This window comes from Atractosteus spatula, chromosome 1 (genome assembly GCF_055471065.1).
Source record: "Atractosteus spatula isolate fAtrSpa1 chromosome 1, fAtrSpa1.hap1, whole genome shotgun sequence".
NCBI lineage: Eukaryota > Metazoa > Chordata > Actinopteri > Semionotiformes > Lepisosteidae > Atractosteus > Atractosteus spatula.
In genome coordinates, this window is record NC_142706.1 from 62,346,758 (window position 1) to 62,369,890 (window position 23,133).

At 44.3% G+C, this 23,133-nt stretch overlaps 2 protein-coding genes across 2 annotated transcripts; one reads left to right on the forward strand and one right to left on the reverse strand.

Annotated features, from left to right (window-relative positions):
- Positions 1 to 2,461: 2,461 nt before the first annotated feature.
- LOC148841485 (keratin, type II cytoskeletal cochleal) lies at positions 2,462 to 9,411 on the forward strand. The gene is made up of 9 exons (XM_088915111.1): positions 2,462 to 2,822; positions 5,299 to 5,507; positions 5,804 to 5,864; positions 6,420 to 6,515; positions 6,954 to 7,118; positions 7,330 to 7,455; positions 7,710 to 7,930; positions 8,201 to 8,247; positions 8,948 to 9,411. Exons 1-9 carry the CDS (start codon positions 2,553 to 2,555, stop codon positions 9,049 to 9,051), a joined length of 1,299 nt encoding a protein of 432 aa, XP_088771237.1. The 5' UTR covers positions 2,462 to 2,552; the 3' UTR covers positions 9,052 to 9,411.
- A 12,052-nt stretch (positions 9,412 to 21,463) lies between these two features.
- bcdin3d (BCDIN3 domain containing) lies at positions 21,464 to 22,871 on the reverse strand. Its single transcript, XM_088915129.1, has 2 exons — positions 22,571 to 22,871; positions 21,464 to 22,190 (listed from the first exon to the last, which is right to left on the reverse strand). Exons 1-2 carry the CDS (start codon positions 22,787 to 22,789, stop codon positions 21,606 to 21,608), a joined length of 804 nt encoding a protein of 267 aa, XP_088771255.1. The 5' UTR covers positions 22,790 to 22,871; the 3' UTR covers positions 21,464 to 21,605.
- Between the last annotated feature and the right edge of the window lie 262 nt (positions 22,872 to 23,133).

Below are 23,133 nucleotides of genomic sequence, written 5' to 3' on the forward strand. Positions count from 1 at the left end.
CTATGCAGGTGACTCACTCATGGGTGCAACTGACTCCTCAGCACCTGAAAACAATATTCAATTTACCAAGCAGCAATTCAATTCAATAATTAACAACTAGGCTAAAAAAGTGAGTCCTTTTTGAATCTGATAGCATACACACAGGGGGATAACAGAGAGATGCTAATTTCCCCAACCCCCATGTCTTTTGAATGTGGCGGAAAACTCACAAACCCAGAGAAAGAGCATGCAAACTCCACACACAAGTACATCAAGTTTGCACCAAGTCCACATCCCAAGAGTGTGAGGCAGCAGCACAAATGTGATTAACGTGTTTGACATGATTTACTACTTTAAGATTTTAAAACATATTTTTTCCATGTGCTCTATTAAAAAAAAAGATCCTGAGCTTCCTTAATTCAATCTAACATCATACATGTATGACACATTCTCTCTGCTAAAGCCTGCTTGTTTCTGCCAAAGGACACTAAATCTGTGTTGAATATGTAGTACGTATTAAGTGAAAAACAAACAAACAGATCAGCATGCTGTCTTCATTAAGGCTGTCATTCAATGGGCATAGCGAAACTGCAAATAGAAATCAGAGACTGAACGTGAGAGATTACATTATAACTGCTTTCCTATACTTTGACAGAGAAAGGTAACTTTTTCCATTGAGTTACAAATTAAAATATGCGGTTTTCCTTGCATCTCTGTATTTTTGTTTTACTATATAGTGGAACGAAAGTGGAAGATTCAAATAAGTGGCTGGAGTCAATGTTACCTAATTAAAAAGGCGGGAAGGTGTGGCTTAGTTTCTCTCCTGATCATTAAGAATCCTAGTGGAACAAGCTAGGTACAGTACCTGCAGTACCATTAAAACCCAGTTCAAATGTGTCGCTGTGCTTTTCCCTTTTGCAACAATTACAGATCACAGTCCCCTGTCACCCAAACACAGGAAAAGGATTGTTCAACACTTTTGCTGCTGTGACTGACAAACCCGAATGGCAGTGGGAACATATTTTGAGAGACAAATTTCTAAAACCCACCCTGCATGACACAGAAAAGCAATTTCTTTTTCGAAATAAAAAATCATCTAATTATGATGTGCTGTTCCAAAAACGTCCCTCATCTATGGATGCATGCGTTTTGAAAGATGAAGTTTATTTATTAAGTAGTCAATATGAATACTGGTGAAATATTTCTGGTGACCTCTAGATCAGTTATGCATGACTGTCCATGATGCAACTGACTGTTGTATGATCACCTCATCCGTGGGAGATTTGACTGGGCACAGCTGAAGAGGCGATTAAACCTGTTGAATGTCAAGCCTGGTAAATATCAAGAAAGTACTAGTTTGACTTGTTTATTGAGAAAACAATGCATTGAAAACAATGGAGGCTGAACTAAGCCAGCACACTCTTGCTATCTTGGGTATTCAAAGCCAGGAGCTTGTCACCTGGCGAGATTTTACAGTCAAACACATACTAGTAATAAAGGGCCATGATTAGGGAGACCACGAGTGACAGCATCTCACCAAGATCGATGGGGAGATTCTGATGTAATGGGCTGGCCAGTAGTGTCTAGAAGCTACAGGGCTCTACTCCTATCTAATGATTGATTGCTGCCTGACTTCACAGCACTACATTGCTCAGGTCCTCTGCCCTCACTTAGAGCCCATCCTGCAGGCTCCTCCTGACATTCCAGTAGGGCAGTCCACATCCTCATGCTGCTTGAGTGACCACGGTCATCCTGCTGGATGAGAATACGACAGTCATGCCAAAGACGCCCTGCTCTCCAGACTGCAGTGCCACCGAACATTCGTGGGATGAGCTGAGACGATGAGCAGCCTCTAGGGCACAGAGACCGGTGAACAGCCACATTCTTGCCCAGACTCCATAAGAGGAATGGGAGCAGATCCCACAGTACAGCATCAGCACCCTGGTGTAAAGCATGCATTGCAGGGGTACAGCTTGAGCTTCTTCCAGCAGAGGCCAGACACAATGCAGGCCTGTGGTCTTCACAGTACTGTAGATCCCTTGCTGGTGACTAACGTTAATCAGCTAAATGACTTTCCAGTGTCACGTCTATTCAATGACATATCAGTGCTTTTTTTTTTACAAAAAAGTTGAAAAAAGTCATTTTTGTGATAACTTTGAATGTGCATGTGTGTTCAGTGATTACAATCTTTTTTGAGCATATGAAACAAGTAGAAATTGTCAACATACAATATATGTAATGGGGGAAAGACGAGCCACCACCAACAGGGAGGACAGGATCAGTCCCTGCTCCGTCAGTGCTGGCAGGAAACAAGGTGATGGCTTTTGTGCGAAGGGCTGGGGGGGAGTGGAGGTCATTGTGCGACCGGTTCTTCCACATGACAAACACACCTGGCTGCAAGACTCCCCTGCTTCACCCCACCCCTAGAGGCTCTGTCGCCAGCTGGAGAGGATAAAAGGTGATCCGCCAGGGAGCTGCCTCTTCACAGGGTCAGCTCTGCTATCCTCCTGCAGCATCTCGCCCGGGCTCGCTCTCTCTCGCCTCCTCGAGTCGCCTCACAGCCCCAAGCCAAGATGAGCATCCGCAGCAAGACGATCAGCACCGTGAGGACCAGCACCGTGTCCGGGGGGGGCTTCAGCAGCCGGTCCACTGGCTATGGGGGGCTGTCCAGCGGCTACGGCCGGGAGGTCAGCCTCAGCGCCCCCATCACGGCGGTGACCGTCAACAAGAACCTGCTGACCCCCCTCCACCTGGAGATCGACCCCAACATCCAGGTGGTCCGCACCCAGGAGAAGGATCAGATCAAGACCCTCAACAACCGCTTCGCCTCCTTCATCGACAAGGTGAGTGTCACCGGCTGCCGGGGGGGAGACGAGCTGGTGATCACTTCTGGCTCCCCCTTATCCAGATCCTGCACAAACTGAGCAAATCAATGCTGTAGGTAAATACCCTAAGTCTAAAGTAGTTTTCTAACTTGTAAGTTTTAAGTTGGGAATTTCACGTATTCCATTAAAATGAGTGCATTGCTTTCTCAGCATGCTACACTGTAGGATGCATTCTTTAGTTCTTAAGTAGTGTAATTCTTGTGTCAGCGATTTTAAATAACCAAGAAAAGAAATGAAAAGAGCAAAATATGGTCTGTAAAAAGTCCATACTTGGTACCACTGTTACCTATTTTTTTTTAAAAATGAATAAAACTCAGGACATCCTATTCCACTGCATATGAAACTCAGGCTTTCCTCTGGTCATGCGTTCTGTGAAGGGCACTGGACACTGGAGACATCATTCTGCAGTCGGCTTGTTGGAATCCGCTTTTACATGTGCCTTAACTATGGAAACTTACATTGATCATGCAGGAGTTTAACAGAGATCTGGACAAGACAAGTAAAACCTTGTCACATATGATAGATTTGTCAAATTGGATTAATTAAAACCAAAGGAAAAATGAGGAACAACATAGGAAAATTCACTTGCGATCAAGTTCATCAGCAACAGCACAGCATAACAAATAAAAACTGTGTGTATGCCGCATCTTGCAAATCCCTCTACCATTCATTAGCCTTCCAATTATAATTCAATTTTAAACTTCTGGGGATATTTTATAGATGCTTTGTACTTAACACATTAGAAAAGCCGAAAATAAAAATAAAATTGTTCACAGCTACGGTTCATAAAGCCTGACTACAATGCCAAACAATAGCACAGACTCAAATTTCTGTGGTTCCCCAGGTCCTTAGGAAATACATCTGGGGCATAACTTCAGAAATGCAAGACAATGCTCTGGCCTGGAGCTGTGAGAGTATCGGATTAGATTACTGAAACCAAGCTCATACACCCTCACCTATGTCTGATTCTTGGCAAGGGATTTCATGCTACGGATCTTATCAACAGTAAACAACTTTACATTGTTAACATATCACACCCCTTATCTCAGCTGCAGGGACCAAAATATAAGCAGCCAAGTACAATTTGATTATACAAAATGTCAAACTTTGTTATAACTTTGTTGTCTATGACTTCAGCAGTTACTGCCATCCAGCTAATTCAAGGCCAGTTAAAGGATGGATGAACATGCATGAGTCCCATTCAGATGCTATAATGCATCCTTTGCAAGATCTCAAAATCATTTCTCTCTTTCACAAAATAATTCTGCAGAATCAGGTGCTCCGTATGAGAAATGATCCAAACATCCGTGTTAGTGCTGGCATGTGGCTTATTTCAATCACCACACTCTGAAATGCATGTTTAAAAACCCAAAGCCTTAAAGGTAATATCGGCAGAGATCCTGTGAGCAAAGATCACAGGCTGGCGAGGTGGGGCAAGGCTGGGGTTTTGCAATGACAGCTCAAGGAACACGACAGACCAGTTTTGCAGGCTGCCCTTACAGTGCCACTGCTCACAATGGCAGATTTCAGAAGGTGAAAGTCCGTGGTATCTGCAGGAGGAGTTAGTAACTGCAAATGTTTTAGGATTCCTAACACCGAAACTGTACCACAGAGCAAACTGTCAACAAGGCTGTTGGGTTCAAGATTTTAAAGATGTCTTCCATTGACAATACATCATTGATGAGGCCAACTTGCAGCAGTCTAGCACATGCTGAAATTCTCCACATCGAGCTCTGTTCTCAGTATTCGACAACACATCAGTAAGATCAGGGATGAGCTCTTGTCCCACCACATCAGTATGGATGTTACAGATAAGCTGAGAAGTTTTAGGATAGGACATGGCATGGGGGAGCTGTGGTAGCTCAGACGGCAATGGCATCTAGCTCCTGATTGGAAGTCCTGGGTTCAATCCCAAGGAGGGGCAAGCGATGTGGCTTGCTCTGATTCCTTCCAGATGGCTCCCAGGTCCACTTAGCCTGCTTGCCAAATGAGTACCGGGGGTTAATCCTTCCGGGGGTAATAGGCCGGCTGGATGACCACATCACCTCCCCTTCCAGTGTATGGTTGAGAAAAAATGGTGGCCCTTGCCCCCCATTCCCCCATGGGCCTTTATGGCCTGAAAAGGGGACCTTACCTACCATGGCATGGGGAAAACCAATGCAGGTGCCAACCAAACATCTGCAGGATCTCTATCACAAATGATATCACAGGAGTAGGCATGGGAAAAAGCTTTGGTTTCTGAATATATTGTTCTTACCTGACTTAAGTCATTAATATGCACAGATACATATCTTGAAGGAAGGATGTGGTGATCACTCTGTGAACTCTGTTCTGTCTGTTCCACAAATGTAAAGTATCTACTCTGGTTCTCACATCACCTCTGCTTTTTCTTATCTCCCCCACCCTTCACCACCACCACAAAATAAAAACACAGGTGCGTTTCCTGGAGCAGCAGAATAAGATGCTGGAGACCAAGTGGAGCCTCCTGCAAGGCCAGACCACTGGCAAGTCCCAGATCGAGCCCATGTTTGAGCAGTATATCTCAAGCCTGCGCCGCCAGCTGGACATCATCAACAATGACCGGAACAAGCTGGACGGAGAGCTGAGGAACATGCAGGGACTGGTTGAGGACTTCAAGCAGAAGTGAGTCTCAAAGCCTGGGAGCACAACCAAGCTCTGCAGTGCACTGGTCTGTGTAGGAGGACAGAGGTCCGCGGTGCACTGGTCTGTTGTATAGTATTGTTTCTGAAACATTTCCAGTGAAAAGTCTCTGAGCACGGACTATATGATTACTATATTTATAGTAAAATGCACGACTGTGGCAAGGTTTAAACCCCTGTATTGGTTTATTTGTATCCTGGGAGACTGGCATTTAGCAACAATGAATGAGCTTAGTAAGACTGCTGATGAAATCCCTTCTTCCACCTGTTTCCTTTCAGATATGAAGATGAAATCAACAGGCGCACCGGCCTAGAAAATGATTTTGTTGTGCTGAAGAAGGTAAGATGTCTCAAAACACAGAGACACTGCATTTCACACTGCTTCAATATTCATGTTTTTCTCTAGCCGTGACCATTGTAGAGAAAATGAAAACGTGAATGGAATTATGTGACAGAGTTTTGAAACCTTCCCATCAACCAAAAAAATGCCTTCGAGTAGAAAGCGTTCTTGAGCATATTGTATTACTATGCCAACAAAACAGGGCTGTTCGCTTCATGGCCCCAAAATAGGTCCTCCTAGCTACACTGAGACTCCTTTTAAAAGAAAGAAAAAAAGTGAAGGAGAGCTTTAACAATAGGGTCCGGTTAAAATTCCAGCCAAAGCCAGCTTTCTGGTCTATCCACTCCCCAAGACAAGATCTGCAGAATCAGCCTGCTTGAATATCCATTGACAGAGAAGAAGAACGATTCCCACCCTGTTAATAAGAGATCTTGTTTCCTCTGCACCTCATATTCCAGGGCTGGTGTGTCATTTACACTGGTTAGGGATAGTGTTACCCATAGGGAGGCCCTGGGCGTTGCATTGAGCTCTTGTAAATCTGCTTTTGTGCTTTAGGATGTGGATGCTGCCTACCTGGTAAAGGCTGATCTGGAGGACAAAGTGGCTAACCTCACTGATGAGATCAACTTCCTGAGGAGCATCTATGAAGCGGTAACAATTTGCCAAACAATTACCCTGTCTACCTTTTGAAAACTGTGCTGTTTTCATAAAAGGTTTCCATGCACACAAACAGCATCAGAGACCCACACATGTAGACACCCTATTGTTGCATTGTTTTTTAACGTTTCGCATGCAGTTAGAGGGGTCTAACAGTAGGCTGTGCTGGGCAGTTCCAAACTTCTGCAAACAAGTCTGCTTCATATAATGTAGTCCTAAATGGAGGTTTTATATCACATCGTTGTGTCCTGTTGTACATGGTTTGATTCACAAAAAAAACAAGAATCTCTGAAGAAGGTCTAGTCTATTTTTGATTTGGTGCAAAGCTGAACAGCTGGTTCAAAGGCTTTTATAGCAATTCTTTCCAAAACTCCACACACAGGACAATGTTTCGTTGCAATAACAGCCTTCGGTTTTGTTCTGGGTACACAGGAGCTACACGAGCTTCAAGCCAGCATCAAGGACACTTCAGTCATTGTGCAGATGGACAACACCCGCAACCTCAACATGGACCAGATCGTGGCCGAAGTTAAGGCCCAGTATGAGGAAATTGCTGCCAAGAGCCGTGAGGAGGCTGAAGCCTGGTACAAGACCAAGGTGAGGAAAATGATTATTCGGTGACCTTGAATGAAGAAGGATCTTTTGACTTTAAGCCTTAAGTCAGAACTAGGTCTTGTTTTAGTGTCCTGTTTCTGAAACAACTACCAAAGTAATCCATTGCAAACATATTGAAGAAAACATCACAGGTGTTTCCACCATCCCAGAAGTCAGACTGAATTCAATCTGCTCTTTCTTGTCTTGTCGGTAGTTTGACCAGATGTCTGCCCAGGCTGGCCAGTACGGAGATGAACTGCGCAACACCAAGGCCGAGATCGCCGAGCTGAACCGCATGATCAGCAGGCTGCAGAACGAGATCGAAGCTGTCAAGGCGCAGGTTGGTGTGAGGGCGTGAGAAGGAGAAAGTGAAGAAGACCTCAGGCACAGTTCCTGCTCTGGGGCAACATCACATTATTTGTTCATTAAACGGATCATTGCAGCAGTGCAGCCTCTATCTCAACCAAGTGACAGCATTACAGAATTGACTTTCATTGAGTTTCCTCTTAAACGTCTCACACGGACACATTTGAAACTGTTTGCTCAAGAGATATCACAATGTGTTGCGTTTTCAACTTCTCCCCTGTGTACCAGCGTGCCAGCCTGGAGGCACAAATTTCAGAGGCCGAGGAGCGTGGGGATCTGGCAGTGCGTGATGCCAAGGCCAGGGTCAAGGACCTGGAAGAAGCCCTGCAGAGAGCCAAGCAGGACATGGCCCGCCAGGTCCGCGAGTACCAGGACCTCATGAACATCAAGCTGGCCCTGGACATTGAGATCGCCACCTACAGGAAACTTCTGGAAGGAGAGGAGAGCAGGCGAGTCCATCAGGGGAGTCCCTGTGTCTGGGAATCACTCTTGAACAGATTTAAAGTGAAAGATGAGCAAATGATCTTGTATTTGGACGTTTTGAAGCTCTGGAAATGTATTAATCTTAGTTCAGGCAAACAGCATTTACATTTCACAGTTAGGGGCAAGGATGCAAGGCTTTGGAAATACCTTTCCGCTATCTTAGAGAAGATTACAGTACAAACCAAAAACATTTTCTGAAGTGCCTGAAACAATGATGTGTCCATTCTCTTTTTCAGACTTTCCCAACAGTCTGTGATCAACATTCACTCTGTCCCCAGCCTCAGTAAGTACCCAGCAAAATGAAAATTAGAAAAGCACTGTTAAAAACTACCTTATTTGGAACAGAAACGTTAGAAAACAGTTCTGCCGTTTAAAAACTGGTGTGGGTAGCATTTTCCCAAGATGCAAATAAGGATGGAATTATTGTAATGCATCACAATAGATACCTTTAAAAATGTCTAAGCAGTACAAAAGTTTATCTTTTGGCATTATTTCAAGATCGGAAAGGATTGAAAATGCGATAGGACCGGCTTCCAGACTTGAAACTGAATTCACATCTTGTACTAGAGCCTCTACACTGGTTTCCTCTGTGGCTAAGGACTCACATTAATGTTCTGCTTCAGACACGTAAATAGCCAGGGACCCTAACATCTATACCAGGTCCAATATATCACCAGCTTTCTGTTCAGACCAGTAAATGCAGGGTTGCTTGTAATCCTAAGGACTGAGAAAATAAATGAGGAGAGTAAAACTTTGAGCTACAGGACACCCAAGTTGCAGAATGAGCTGCCTAAAATTGTAAAGGAGGCACTGTCTGCGTTACAACAACTGAAACCTTACATGATTTAGCTTTCGGCTCTTGATTGAGATATTTGTTTAATGTAATGTTACCCTTCCTTTTTATTTCTGCTTGTACACAATGTCTCTTTGAACTTTGGCAGTATTTCCACTGACTGACGGATTTCATGCTTTTCGTCTCACAGACTCACCCAGGACAATGAATGGATACCAGCAGAGCAGCTCCAGCTCTAAGGTGCTCATCAAGATGACGGAGACCCGAGACAACAGCAGATTCAGCTCCCGTTAGAATGGACCGGAACCACAAGCCGAGCAAACTGGATTCAGCACTTCACTTTCAGCTTAGGCCTAGCAAGTGAAACCAGTCTCCTGGGTTTCCGAGCTCTTTGATAGCTTATGGTTTAAAATTAACTGCTCTTCACTACTGATCACCCTTTCTTGCTCTCTCCTACCTGGCAGTCCAGCTTGCACTGTGTATTTCCAGACAGGAAACCTGCCTGTCACATGTCTTTATTTCATGAATGAGAGGGATCGAATACTGCCAAAGTAAAAAACAAACAAACAGATAAAGCAATGTAAAAGAAATCATACTTGTAAAAGAAAGAAATGTGTAGATGCACTGAAAAAAGATTAAAAGGTCTTTAAGAAATCTTGGCCTTGACTGATTCTTCCAAGAAAAATGTTTAGACAAGTCAAGATATTGACAATTACTTTCAAAGTAAGTATGCCCAGCTTCTTTTCTTTCTGTTGAGCCAAATTCTCCTTTATTCTGTCCATCTTCAGATCAGTTTAAGAGGGGTATTACAGATCTTCTTTATGCTTTTGCAAAAGGTGCTGCAGGTTATGGGGTTGTTGGAGGGTAAATGAACAGATCTGGCCCCTTTGGCTTCAGAGATTCAGTAGTGCTTTAGCACATTGAGCCTCACACACTAGTTCAGCTCCTCAGTGGCCCAAGCGCATGAGCAGCCACATCATTTCAAAGACCACAACAGCACGACGTACATGACATCAGCAGCCACGAGCTCAGATCTAAAATAAAATATTTTTACTTCTTCTCTAAAATTTCTAGACCAGAATTAAAGAAGCAGATACCAGTCTATGTTAAACAATTAAAATGGAGTAGAAGAAATAACCAAAACCACATTGGCCCAAGTATTTTTTGCAAAAGGTTTAATTTTTGGGTGAGTTTCAATTGTCCTTTCCAACAGCACGTTTGTTCTGCTGAAGGATATATAAAAATCCCTTTAAGGGAACTAAAGATCAAAGCATTTAAAAAAACAAAACAGTCTTTAAGGTGAATAGCAAAATTGTGCTCAACAGCAGTCAGTAATTAAGAGTAAAACTACAGTTGTAGAAAGTATTATATTCATGGTACATCTAGCAGGTCTGATTAACCCTGAGGTTCTTGGACAGAAATGGTTTACAGAAATAAACAGTCTAGCCAGGCAGCAAACAGGAGGTAATACTGCTTAAGGCACAGTTTCACATAAGCACCTCCATAAACTCTCTTCTAATTCAGTAGAAGGCTAGCTGGTTGAAGCTCAAAAAGCTGAAAAAAACTGTAGGCTTACAAGGGAAGAACAAATACATTGTGGAAACGACCGAAGTGCGCAGAGAATGTTAATGTTGGGCCAATGAACTATAACCTCTCTTAACCAGATGCCTGTGAAGGGTTTGTCTGTATCTGTCAGGAAAATTATAGGTACCTTGAGTGATTACAAACAAACATGATTTCATAACATCCGTTGACTTGGGTGTGCTTGTTCTTGCTACCAAACAGATGCGTGCAGAATGAGTCCAATAGTTATGTTTTGCAAGCTCCTATATTTCTCTTAAGTGCACATATTCACATCAGCTTTTAAAAGTGTGCGAGATCCGCAAGTTCCACTATTAATATATGAGCTTGTCTATACAGTTCATGTGTTTCTGTTGTTGTCCTTAATTTGTTTTACAAAAAAATGGTGAACTGCTGATCACAAAAAAACAGATGCACCATTATGCTTGAGTCTCGAGTCCACAGGCTGAAGAAAGATGCAAGCTCACCAGTCTTCTGACCATCTGATAAGACACAAGTGCTTGGACATGCAATCACACACAATTCCTTATGCGTGCATTTGAACATAGAGGCAGATAACCAAAGAGCCTGCTTTGTTTTTGGTGCCAAAATCAAAGAAAGAAAAACAAAAACTTAATAGAGAAGGAAAGACTGTAGACCACTGCTGTGAGTCCATTCCAGGCCCATCTCCTGCATTGCTTTGCTCCTGAGTTATCTCTTGCCGTTTTCTCTTCTCTTGCCGATTTCTTAGGTAGACCAGAAAACATTAATAGATGCTAAAAATAAAAAAAAATCAAAGCATTGTGTGCTTGTTTAATTTCTGGCTCCCCTACAGTTGCTACTTGACGATGACTGCATGCATTTGTACTGCTCTACACTATTTCCAGCCCAGGTTACTATTATGTGTGAATTTCATGCACATTTGTAATGGTCTTCTACATTTAACCTGCACTATTTCTTAAATACAGCAGTCCGGTAGGTTTTCTAGCACTCTTTTAATCAGAGGACCCTGATCCCGATCCTGGAGAGCTGGTGTCTCGTTACATTTTCCAGATCTCTTTAAAGAAGCGGCGCCTGAAGAGCTGGGAGAAGCTGTCGTCCTGGTCTGATTGAGACCCCAGCTGGGCTAGAAACCTGTAGACAAGACTTTCTCCTGCATGAGGAGTGGGGCTTTAAGTCACTGACCACTTAAAAACAGAGAATATTTCATTACACTGATTCTGACCCTCAATCCAGGAGATTTAAGGAGGACTTAAGAGAATCTGCTGTCCTTTAGTGTCTCTCAACTACTGTTTGACAGAGTGGGAAGGGATTGAAATGTAAATGGTAATGGAGTTAAACAAAGGGTGAAATTTCAGTAATAGCGTCAGAGCATTAGTTTTAGCCATAATATTAAAATAAGAGCATAATGCTTTCGTTGCCTTGGGAAAAACAGCCAGTGGAAGCAATCTCCATTGCTATCATTATTCAAATGTTTTGTAAAGATTTTCAGGCGTTCGGGGGGATTTAAAGTGTGTGCGAGGCTTGCATCACTTCACACAAGCAACAGTGGAATAAAAATGCTGTTGGCTTGCATTCCTTCCATAACCCACAAACCACTGAGAGACCTCCAGCATCTTCACAGACCACATTCAACTCGAAACCACTGCAACGCATTCACAGCCAGTGGAATCGGAGGCCTTGCAAAGCATTTGCAGCTAAAAACTACAGTGCTGAATGTTAGATAGATAAGACTTTATTGATCCTGAAGGGAAATTGATGTGTTACAGCAGCCCAAGACAAGCAAAAAAAAAAACAGACTTCAGGATAAACGAAAAATTAGAATACGTACAGTAATACAAAATAAATAAAAATAAATGTTTGCGCTGTACAAGACTAAGGACGTCATTTAAGACGGGGTGTCTAGTCTAACCTTGGTCCAGGCATGGGCGGTGTCTGCAAGATCTCAAGATCACTTGAAAGCAGCAGGACCTGAAGAGCTGGGAGAAGCTGTTAAATTGGTGCAATGAAGCCTGTTACCAGCTGGTCTCTCCCATTAAGAGCTGGGTCACAATGGAAAGACCAGAAATACCAGCCCTCTAGGATCACAGTAGGATAGCCCTGACGTGAGTTTAACAGCAACATTAATTCACACATCTCTGGATGACTGGTTTGGGGAAAGTATAAAGCATGATCCCCTACTGGCCAAATAAGGATTTGCAGTTTACCAGACAAGTAAACCAGTGCTTCTGCAAAAAGATAAATAACAATCATTTAAAACACAGAAACACGATAATCATCCTCGCTGTGGGACTTTAAGAGACTTAAATGATGAGACTCCTCACCTAAAATATCTGCAGTTCAAAGCATCTGCTTTTCTTTGACTCCACATGAGAATGTCATGACAATATGTTTAGGAAGAAATATCTCCTTTACCTGTTCTTTTCCGACACACAGGTACCCAGAAAAAAGATAACAGGCATGCTCCATTTTCTGTTAAGGGAAACGTCATGTTGTGAGGGTGTGTAATGGAAAAACAAATATGGCTGATAAAGTTCCACAAAAATACTATTTCCATAAACTTCTAGGGTGATGATTTTGTATGTCACCCATCAATAAAGGCAGTATTGGAAAGCTGTTTATTAAACCTGTTGAGGACAGCTGGAGCCTGGAGCCTGGCCTGGAAACACTGGACTCCAGTTCATAACCCAGCCTGCAAGACATCAGGAGCTGGGAGTAAACCTGATCACATGGAGAAACTCCACAAGGTCATGGGGAGAACATGCAAACTCCACATGAGAGGAGCCTCAGGTCAGTTGCCCCAGTTGTAATTCCAACATTAATGTTTTGAAACAAGAGGCTCGTTTAGCTCTGGAGCAAGAAAGTTCTGAAACCTAGCCTGTAAGTGAAGAGCATTTGCAAAAACAAGAATCAGGTCTTTGCAGAGTGTAATGGAAATGCTCATACCCTAGAGTGAGTGTGCTGATTGACATGACACTTCACAGCAAGTACAGGTGTTAATTTAGATGCTCGACATGCGTGACTCAATGGCAGTTCAGCGGGTCTGTTTGTGCTGCTTAATGTGGCAGACATAGGGTTATGACACTCTACAAAGGAACTAGACCCATACAATTTTGCAATTCTATCGCATGCTCCACACCCAAAATAGCCTGAAGGCACTGAAGTCTCTTATCAGGAAAGTGGTTACTATGTGCATGGGTGTGGCATTGTGTGTGCCTCCCTAGTTTTTGCAGAGTTAAACAAAACATATCATGTACAAAAGTCAGTTCCCCCCCCCCATCACATGGTAACACACCAGCGATGCCACACTTGCACTGGTTTCAACCATCCAGTGATTTTGATGAGAACAGACTGTGCACTGCAGGATAATTTCACTGTGATCCTGGCCTAGTGCTATTAGCAAGCAGAAACCTGTTATAAGGTCCTTCTGCTCTTCTTCCCCGTGTACAAAGGCCTGTTCTCATGTGCAGTCAAACCTCTGGACCAAAAAGGGAGGCCGTCAGAACAGCCATTTCTATAGGATCTACAGGCTGGCTCCCTCCATCTCAGCTAATGGAGGTGTAATGATCTGATATGTGGGAGGGTGAGAGGCCAACGCACACAAACCAGAGTGATTCCAAGCGAAGATCTGATAAGAAGCTGCACTGGAAGCAGAAGAATAACACAGAAGAACAACAACATAAAAAACATTTTTTTTGCAACCTGCAGGGCTCAGTTGTACACAGGACCCGGTCTCTGCACTGGGATTGGAAGACAGTCTTATAGACAGGCATTTAAAGGCACCCGAGAGGTTAAAGGGCAAACCGAGGATCATCAAGGTGTGCACACTCCAAGTCTCATTGCCTGTGCTGCATGATTGTTCTGCTCTATTTCACACTCAGATCAGGGTTTTCCATGCTGACTTCCCACCCAGCAGCAGCACAGAGTCTGAACACACACGAAACTCACAGCGTGGCACATACAAGAGGAAGGAAAAGAGTGTGATCCCCATTACTGTATCATATTGCATCTCCAACATAAGCCCCCACACACATATTTCCATCCATTAGTCCATCTATCTTCTAACTGCTTTCTCCAACAGAGGGCTGTGGGGGAGCCAGAGCCTATCCTGGCATGCAACAAGCATGAGGCGGGATACTCCCTGGATGGGACGCCAGTCCATCACAAACCCCTGTGTCATTTCCTCTTCACCGGCTTTTGATGATATTTTTTTATCTTTTGGTCTGAAAATTTACAGTAAGTACCATGACTAACTCAGGCTTAAGGTCAAATAAGGACTTAAGTGCTGTTTTTGTTCCAAAAGAAATACTGTATAGAACCCACCAGTGAGACAGGAGGTGCAGATAAGCCTTTTTGTTTTAGAAGAAAGCAGTCAAGGAATATTTACTTTATACAGACCCTTCCACGGAGAGAGGAGATGCCCAGGGCACTGTTCACTGGGTACCTGTGCCCCTGTGTTGTGTCTGCTTCATTATCTCTCATCAGGACCCCTCCCACCAGCAGGATTCCTGCGCTGGGCGAAGCCACCCAACGGAATGAGTGTAGGCGGCAGGTCCTGCGTGCTGGGTATTTCGATCTTCTGTCTCGGACTTCTTTAAGCACCCGGGGGGAATCCCTCCAAAGCAAAGGAAAAAAAAAAAGACAGCCAGAAGCACTGAAGTCGTGCACAGCCTCGTGGCAGCAGCTACTGTGATTCCAGCCCGTGGTCAATTTTCACCCTAAAAGCCAGGCGACTGGTACTGTGTGTGTCAGCACAGCACTTCGCAACCTGGGTGCATTTCAGCTGAACGTGGACGGAAGAAGAAAGCTGATGGGCTGTTTCGCTGGTCTACAGTGCTGGCACAGTGCGGGGCACCTCACCTGGGACCTGAACGAGGAGCCTGGCAGCCCCTCCCAGGCCTCTGCTGGGGGCTCCTGTCTCCGGTGAGGCCTTCTCCGAAAGGAGAAAGGACCCCAGACTGTGCAGCTGGGAAAAAAAAAGCATAGCTTCAACAACACATCTGCCACAAACTTCCGATTTCAACTTCGCCCAGCAAATTTTGGGATCTTGCACAGACCACAGGAAATTTCTACAGCGGTGTCTGATTTACATTAAAGAGCACCCTGCAAACTCCCCGATACATCCAGTGGGATTATCACAGATTAGCTGTGGGTACTGCAAAATTGCATAGCTAAACGTGTTTTGTTAATTCCATTTCTAAAGCACTGAGATTTGGGGGGATTCAAAATAAGACTGTGGCACTGAAAGTATTAACAGTAAGCATTACATCATGTCCCACTCCCCCGCACCCTTAGAGCAATCAAATAATCAAAGTACAAGACGCACCAGATTTGAATTCAACAACACACACGTCATTTCTAGACAGGCAGATAGGCAAGAGACCTCAAACCACAACCAGTGTGGATCTGTTACAGTCGGTGGCAGGCTGGAACCTTCACCAGGCCCGTCTTCTGCTGTGCAACCTTAATACATAAAACTTGTACATTGACCCAGTTAACCCAGCTGAAATAGTGTAGCTCAGCAACTCTGAGAAGTCTAAAAGATTATTACATGCCATCCCCTGCCAACACAGTTCAATACTCAGCCTCAGAGCTCAAACTGCACAGATGAAAGAAAAATATTTCAGCTAATGGTCAGTTTCATATTTAGCCTGCTTGTTGAATTTCAAGCACGCATTAGAGAGTGCATCCACGCAGCTGGAGGAAAACTTGCTTATTTAATATTGACTATAATCATACCGGCAGGCAGAGAGGGGATAACAACCTGCAGTCACACCAGTGCTCCAGAAGCAGGACTGGACAGCTGTGTGCCAGGTTCTCTGCCACTGGGCTAAAGCAGGGATGGACAATTCCACAATGAGGTCTGGATATTTCATAGGGAACTCTCAATTAAGACCTGGAAAAGACAAAAGAGCTAACATCTCATTCAAAAAAGATATAAAAACAAGAAAATCCTGAGACAATCAGGGACTAGACTGACTCACCTATTCACTAAACATAATAAAAATAATTATAATAATTAATCATTGCTTTCACTTATAAAGCGCTTTTCTGGACACTCCACTCAAAGCATTTTACAGGTAATGGGGACTCCCCTCCACCACCACCAGTGTGCAGCCCCACCTGGATGATGCGACAGCAGCCATAGTGCTTCAGTACACTCACCACACACCAGCTATCAGTGGGGAGGAGAGCAGAGTGATGAAGCCAACTCATAGATGGGGATTATTAGGAATGGGAAATTTGGCCAGGATGCCAGGGTTATACCCCTATTCTTTTCGAGAAACGCCCTGGGATTTTTAATGACCACAGAAAGTCAGGACCTTGATTTTACATCTCATCCGAAGGACAGCGCCTTTTTACAGTATAGTGTCCCCATCACTATACTGGGGCATTAGGACCCACATGGACCGCAGGGTGAGCACCCCCTGCTGGCCCCACTAACACCTCTCCTAGCAGCAACCTTCTTTTTTCCCCAGGAGGTCTCCCATCCAGGTACTGGCCAGGCTCACACCTGCTGAGCTTCAGTGGGCTGCCAGTTGTGAGTAGCAGGGTGATATGGCTGCTGGCGAGGCATACTTGATTAAAGAAGGCAACATAAAAATTACAAAGTTGTATTTGTATAAAGAGACTAAATTAGGACAGAGGGGCAATATTTTTTCTCTTATTAGATTCATGACAGATCGCTATTTAAACTCATGGCCATCCAACTGATGCCAGCACACCAAAAAAAAAAAGATCAAACTACATGCACTTCGAGAGCAATACCTGCACCACAGAGCTGTATAAAAACAAATGGGGAAAAAAAAAACACAAAAAAACTGACATTCCACTTTTTTTCGATTTCTTTTGGAACTAGTGATTTTCTTAACTTTTTTTTCCCTCCAAAGCCAAAATGAATCACGGTGTAAATGATAGGACAAGAAACCTGAGCAGAGGGAGTTGTCTGTGAAAGATAAGCAGAACATTTATTCACAAGATTCCACAGGAAGAGGGGTGGGGCTGTTTCTTTAGGTAAGGCAGCAAGAAGGACTTGCACAATAACCAAAGGAGTAGCGAAACACTGGCTTGGTTTTATTATCATCTATTACCAATAATTGTTTGGAGCTTATTTCAATTTGAAAATTAAAACACCATTATTTGGAGCTACCAGCATCACAACGTATGACACCAAATTTACCAGTTTATCAAAAGCACAGTTGAAACAAAGGACAAAAGTAAAGCCTTTAAGCAGGGTTAATGAAACCCTGCATTACTGAAATGTGCTGATTGCGACCTCAGTGTTTAATAGATTACATGACTTGTTTCACACATCATATTGTGGTATAAATGAGTAGTGTCCAGAGACCACCACACCCTGCCATCAAAATATCAACATTGGTTTAAAGGGGGATATACAGAAAACAAAGAAATATCTAGATGTGAAATATGTAGCTCAAACATTGCAGCAATAATCAACACTTGTCCTGGAGAGGCACAGACCTGAAAGATTTCTAAGGAAGTTTATACCATTTTATCCGATGTTTATACGTTGAACCATAACTGCATCCAATTCCATCTGCTCTTTCAATTATGTCATTTACACATTTGTTAGCATTTTATAAGACATTATGAACGAGCCGCCTTCTGCTGTTTGACAAATGTATTTCCTAATTACATCCAAAGGCAAAAATGGTTAGAACTGAGAAAAAAACTACAGCTATGGTGAATCTGTGAACTGAGATATTGTGCTGCAAAAATCTGAAGTGTTCTTAGACACAAAAAATACACAGCTTTGTAGTTAAATGACCTCCAGACTGAGCCCCATTTCAAAAACGTTTGCGTGCACGATTCCTGTGAATGCCAATTTTAACATCACCTCCACTCTATCACTACAATGAATGTTAATGCCTGCGTGCCAGTTATCTGCGTCGCCAGTGAAAACATTCCATGTCAGTCATTTGATGCTACAAAACCAAAAAAGCCTGTTTCCTTTAATTAACAGGAAATGATTATCTGCCTTCTGCAGAACATTGGCAGTTGTCTTCCTTATGCAAGTTGTGTTACTGAGAAATACTGTCTCGCTATACGCAACACCCACACTGCGTGAGTGGTTTCAGCTGTGTCCTTTCCCTTAAATCAAAGATTGCTCGTTCACATCTCCTTGAGATCATGTCCCTTCTGACAGATGGGACGCGTTTTCAGATACAAAAAAAGGTGATTTTCAAAATGTCAGTCCTAGACTGTCTTCTAGACTGTGACGAGAACAGAGAAACGGGGGAGGAGAAAGTGAGATGTTCGCACTGTTCTTAGCTACATATAGAAACACATTTGCTTTGTAGCACAGGTGACAAAACCTGCCTGCCTCACAGCTACTACCTTAAGGAAATCGGAGGTTTATAACTGTATAGTGCTGCTGCACAGTTTCTGGTTGAATTAGATTATAAAGTAAGTTTGTAATTTTAAGAAAGGATGTCACACACAACAGCTCTTCCCTGTGGCCAGTCTGCATACTGCTACTCTATGCCAAAAGCTCAAAAGCTTAAAAACCATAAAAACATGAGCACACAGCCCATTTGATGGGCAAAACCACCTTTCCCTTGGTATCTCAGTGACCAAACACACAGCCTCATCCACTGAGGACCTGGTGTGGCGAGAAAAGCATCTCGCCGCATCGTGAAACAAAGAAAACGGCATTCTTCTCCTAATCCCTTCCTTCAGTCATGTACGGGCCGTGGCCCAGCACAGCCCCTCTCCGATTGGCTGCACGCGGTGGAGCCGTGCCAGCACCCACACAGAAAGCTTCTATCCTGCCCCACCCTTAAATGCCAGCCTTTAAAAAAAAACAAACAACCAAAACATCACATAACTACTGAGGCATAAAAAGCAAAGGGCATTCTACAAGCGCCGTACCTAAAGATCTGTTACAAAGCCCCATTCACAAGACCGATCTTGTTCTCAAATCATTCAAATGTGACATAAGATTCACCTAGTGGTGTATCTGCGGCCTGATGAGGATCACAGCAATTCATCAACCCGCCCACACCTAGGAGAGCTATCAGTTGTAGTGTTCATGCTTCTGAAAAAACAAGGCACTCCACTGAATGGATGAGAGGTAGCTGACAGAAGCTAACTCCCCTCTCTGCAATGCACCATAATTAACAATAGGCTCCACGCCTCACTTCCCTTTATGCCCCACTGGTTTTCCACTGTGCCAAAGCAGAGTTCACTGAGCATTTGGTTGTTGTGCCCAGAACCACAATAACAGATTTGAACTTGAAAAGAAAAAAAAAAGGCTACAATAGCATAAAATGACATCTACCTGCTCACAATATTTATACAGGACATTTTTACACAGCCAACCGTGTCTTGGGTGAAGTCAGGGTATCAGCTACATGGCTGGGCAGTTTGTTCCAGACCCCCACAATCCTTTTGAAAATGAAGTGCACTTCCACATCGTTTCTGCTTGTCCTCTGGCTCATGTTTCACCGTTCATTCTGAGGAAGTCCGCTGGTGTCAGAGCCTTTGCGGATTTAAAATACTTTAATCTGGGTTGTGCTACACTGCAACAGCACGTGAGGCTGAGGGCCACTGAGCTCTGTGTCAGAGTGTGCTCTTCAGAATCAAGAGACCATGAAGGCTCTGCAGTTTAATATAACCCACATGATCAGCTCATAAGCCACAATTCACCTAAACCTTTTTATCAAAGAGGAGAACGTCTCACTGTCCTCTTGCCTTTGCCAGATAGTAGAACTACTTCTGCTGCAGCCCCACTGGAAAGTATGCAGATAAAAGAGATGGCACAGAAATCTCCTGCAGGACTACTGCGTACAGACTTATTCTGGAATAAGAGCCGTTTAAAACAGGGAGTTGGTCAAAGCCAATAATTCTGTTAAATGATCACCTATACACAATAAAAACATTCTCACTGCAGTGGCAAAAGCCAACAAAAACAGAAACACATTCAACAATTACTTGCACGTTACATGTACAGCAGACTATATAGCTTCAATCTAAAATACAGCAGCAAACCTAAAATGCACCAATTGAAAATACATGTCACTCACTACTTACTGTAAAAACTACACACAGCAGAATACTGTTTCCACTTACCGTGCTGGTGCTGGTATCCTGCTGAACCAGCAGAGAACTGGAAATTTTTTTTCAAGGATCCATTTAAATGCAGAAAGAGATCTTAAGACAGGCCTGAATCAATAGTGGGTTAAATTAATTGCATTTATATAATGCTTTACATATAGGATGCAATCCACTACATTCACCACTGAAGTACAGAGCCCACCTGAATGGCTGCCACACCAGGTAGCCGTGAGAAATTGATTCACCAACTGAATTAAAGGGGAACGTTACGGAGGCCAAGTCGTACAAGCCTGAGGTGCAGTATTACCAGGACACTGGGGATAAAATGCTTACTCTTAGGAAAAGAGGCTTTCTATCAATTTTGCCATACCTCCAAAAGGGGCTACTGAATTCTGTTCACACATTTTTCTGTTTTGTCATTCGGTTTTGGAACATTCACATTGGCAAACAGCTTGAGCAGAAATAATTAAAAGGTAACAAAGTAAAATTCAAAAAGAATATATGTTAAATAAAATAAAGTAAGCTTTAAATGAACAAAACAATGCCACTTTGAGGTGGAGTTCAGTTTACGCCATTTTGTTTTAATGCATGAAATCAGCATCAAAACGTTCCAAAAGCTGTCCCAGTTGTTACACTTGCCATCAAAGAATGAATAATTAAAATAAAACATTTCTAGCACAACCCAAACTGAGGGAATCCAAATCCTGTACATATAGTATTTACACCTGTGGTCACAGAAAGCTTTCACCACCTGCTGTTCACATCCCCGCCTGGGATAACACAATGGAGTAGAGTCTCCCTCTGCTGGCCAAACAGGCTCCAATACAACAACAGCAGGAGAAAGGCTGAAGATTTGGAGAAAATTGTTTTAATTACTGTTAATGAGTCAGATATGGATGAATTCCATGTCAGTGCAGCTCTGGCAAACAGGTGAGAGGAGAGTGACTGCACTACTATTCCAGATTATACAGTGTTTTCTACAGCAGCCCAGACCCTGCTGGAAAGTGTTGATGGGGAATAATTTCTCTAAACTACTTGTGGGGGAAAGTCCGCTTCACAGAGGCTGTACGGTTATGTTAAATAAGGAAACTTCCTTGAAGACAGGTCTGTATTGGATTGTCTTACACGGAGGCACGGTGAAACGGGGTGAGCTGCCACCCTAGCTCTCCCTCTGTGGCGCTCACAGCGGGCAGCAGAGGCGCGAGCCGGCCTCAGGGCGAGTCTCCCCCAGCGCCGCGCCTCCGGAAGAGCAGCAGGCTGCGGTCCCAGGCCGTGCTGCCGAAAGCGCGCACCAGCTCCATGCCGCAGCGCCGCTCCAGGTGCTCCCGGGCCTGCCCGGCCACGTCCCCGCGGACCCCCAGCTCCTTGAAGTGCTCGAAGTCCCGCCGGCCCAGCCTGCGGAGGCGCCGCGCCGCCGCCCGGTAGCACTTCCAGGGCTGGGCCTCCAGCAGCAGGTGCTGGCAGAGGCGGGCGAGCCGGGACAGCAGCGCCAGCAGGGCCGGGTCGCCGTGGTTCAGGTGGACCCACATGGTCACCGCCAGGCACAAGCCCAGGTCAAAGGAGGCGCGGCCGAAGCGCCCCAGGTACCCCCCCAGCTGCGCGCGGCAGGCCTGCTCCTGCGTGACGTCCAGCGGGATGAAGGACACGGTCTCTGGGAAAGGGTTGCTCTGCTGAGCCCTCTGGATCAGGGCCTCGTCTAAATCACACCCCAGCAGATGGAGCTCTCTGCCGGGTTGAGTCTCCCCGGGACTCCCGTCCTGCCTGAGGAGGTGCCTGTACAGCGCCACACTCAAATCCTGCAGTTTAGGACAGGAACAAATACCCACAATGCATTTCAGAGCTCAGCATTCAACTCAGTCAGGGTAGGTTTTAATGTTACAACAGCTGCACACAAACACAGCACACATTCTAACACTACTGATGAGAGGATCTACCACATGTTCAGAGGAAACTCAACATTTCCGTACTGTTTTTTAGTTTTAAGGACACTGCGTGATGATTTCCTTTCCTCCAACGTATTACATCAATTCGTTGTGCTTAAATAGAAGAGAACACTGAAAAATACTGACATCACTCCTTTGGGTACATAAGAAATGCCAAATCTTCGCAGCTCTGCTGCAGACACAGGTCCTGTGCAGCGCCCACTAGAGAGAGCATCCTGAGTGCCTGAACTCACCCCGGAATTGCATCCCACGTCGAGAATCAAAATGGGCGCACTGTTGTCGGAGCTGTAGCCCAGTTCCTCAAGCAGAGTGGCTGGTATTAAGCTCAAGCGGTTCTCCGGAGGATTGAACGTGTAATAATTGATAAAATTCCCAAAACGAGCCGCTCCTGGATCATCTTGGATCACTTGCTCACACTCCTCTTTCACGCCGTCACCGGCGGGCGCGGCCATGTTTGTCCGGCTTTAAAACCGCTCCGGGTGGAAACACGCTGGTTTCTCTTTTTCTATAAAACAAGAAAGTTTGACATGTCGTTTGGAACCAGGGATCAGTTAGCAGCTATCAAACATGTCATGTGAGCCGAATAGCCTCTTCTAGTTTGTAACCTTTTCTTATGTGCGTTGTTAATAATGACCCACCCTTATACAGTCGCCTAATTAAAAGCAGAGTTACGGTGAAGTCTGGCATCGCGCCGCGGGGTGTGTCCTGCACCGTGTCCATTGGTATTTCTGTATCTGAGCATTATGGACCGCTGAATAGTAGGAGACCGGTTATAACCTCAGGATCTTTGCTTAGG

Coding starts and splice junctions, on each gene's coding strand:
- LOC148841485 (XM_088915111.1), top strand. CDS start 2,553: ATGAGCATCCGCAGCAAGACGATCAGCACCGTGAGGACCAGCACCGTG. Junction 5,865..6,419: donor ATTTTGTTGTGCTGAAGAAG/GTAAGATGTCTC, acceptor TTTGTGCTTTAG/GATGTGGATGCTGCCTACCT. Junction 8,248..8,947: donor TCACTCTGTCCCCAGCCTCA/GTAAGTACCCAG, acceptor TTCGTCTCACAG/ACTCACCCAGGACAATGAAT.
- bcdin3d (XM_088915129.1), bottom strand. CDS start 22,789: ATGGCCGCGCCCGCCGGTGACGGCGTGAAAGAGGAGTGTGAGCAAGTG. Junction 22,191..22,570: donor ACGTGGGATGCAATTCCGGG/GTGAGTTCAGGC, acceptor CCTAAACTGCAG/GATTTGAGTGTGGCGCTGTA.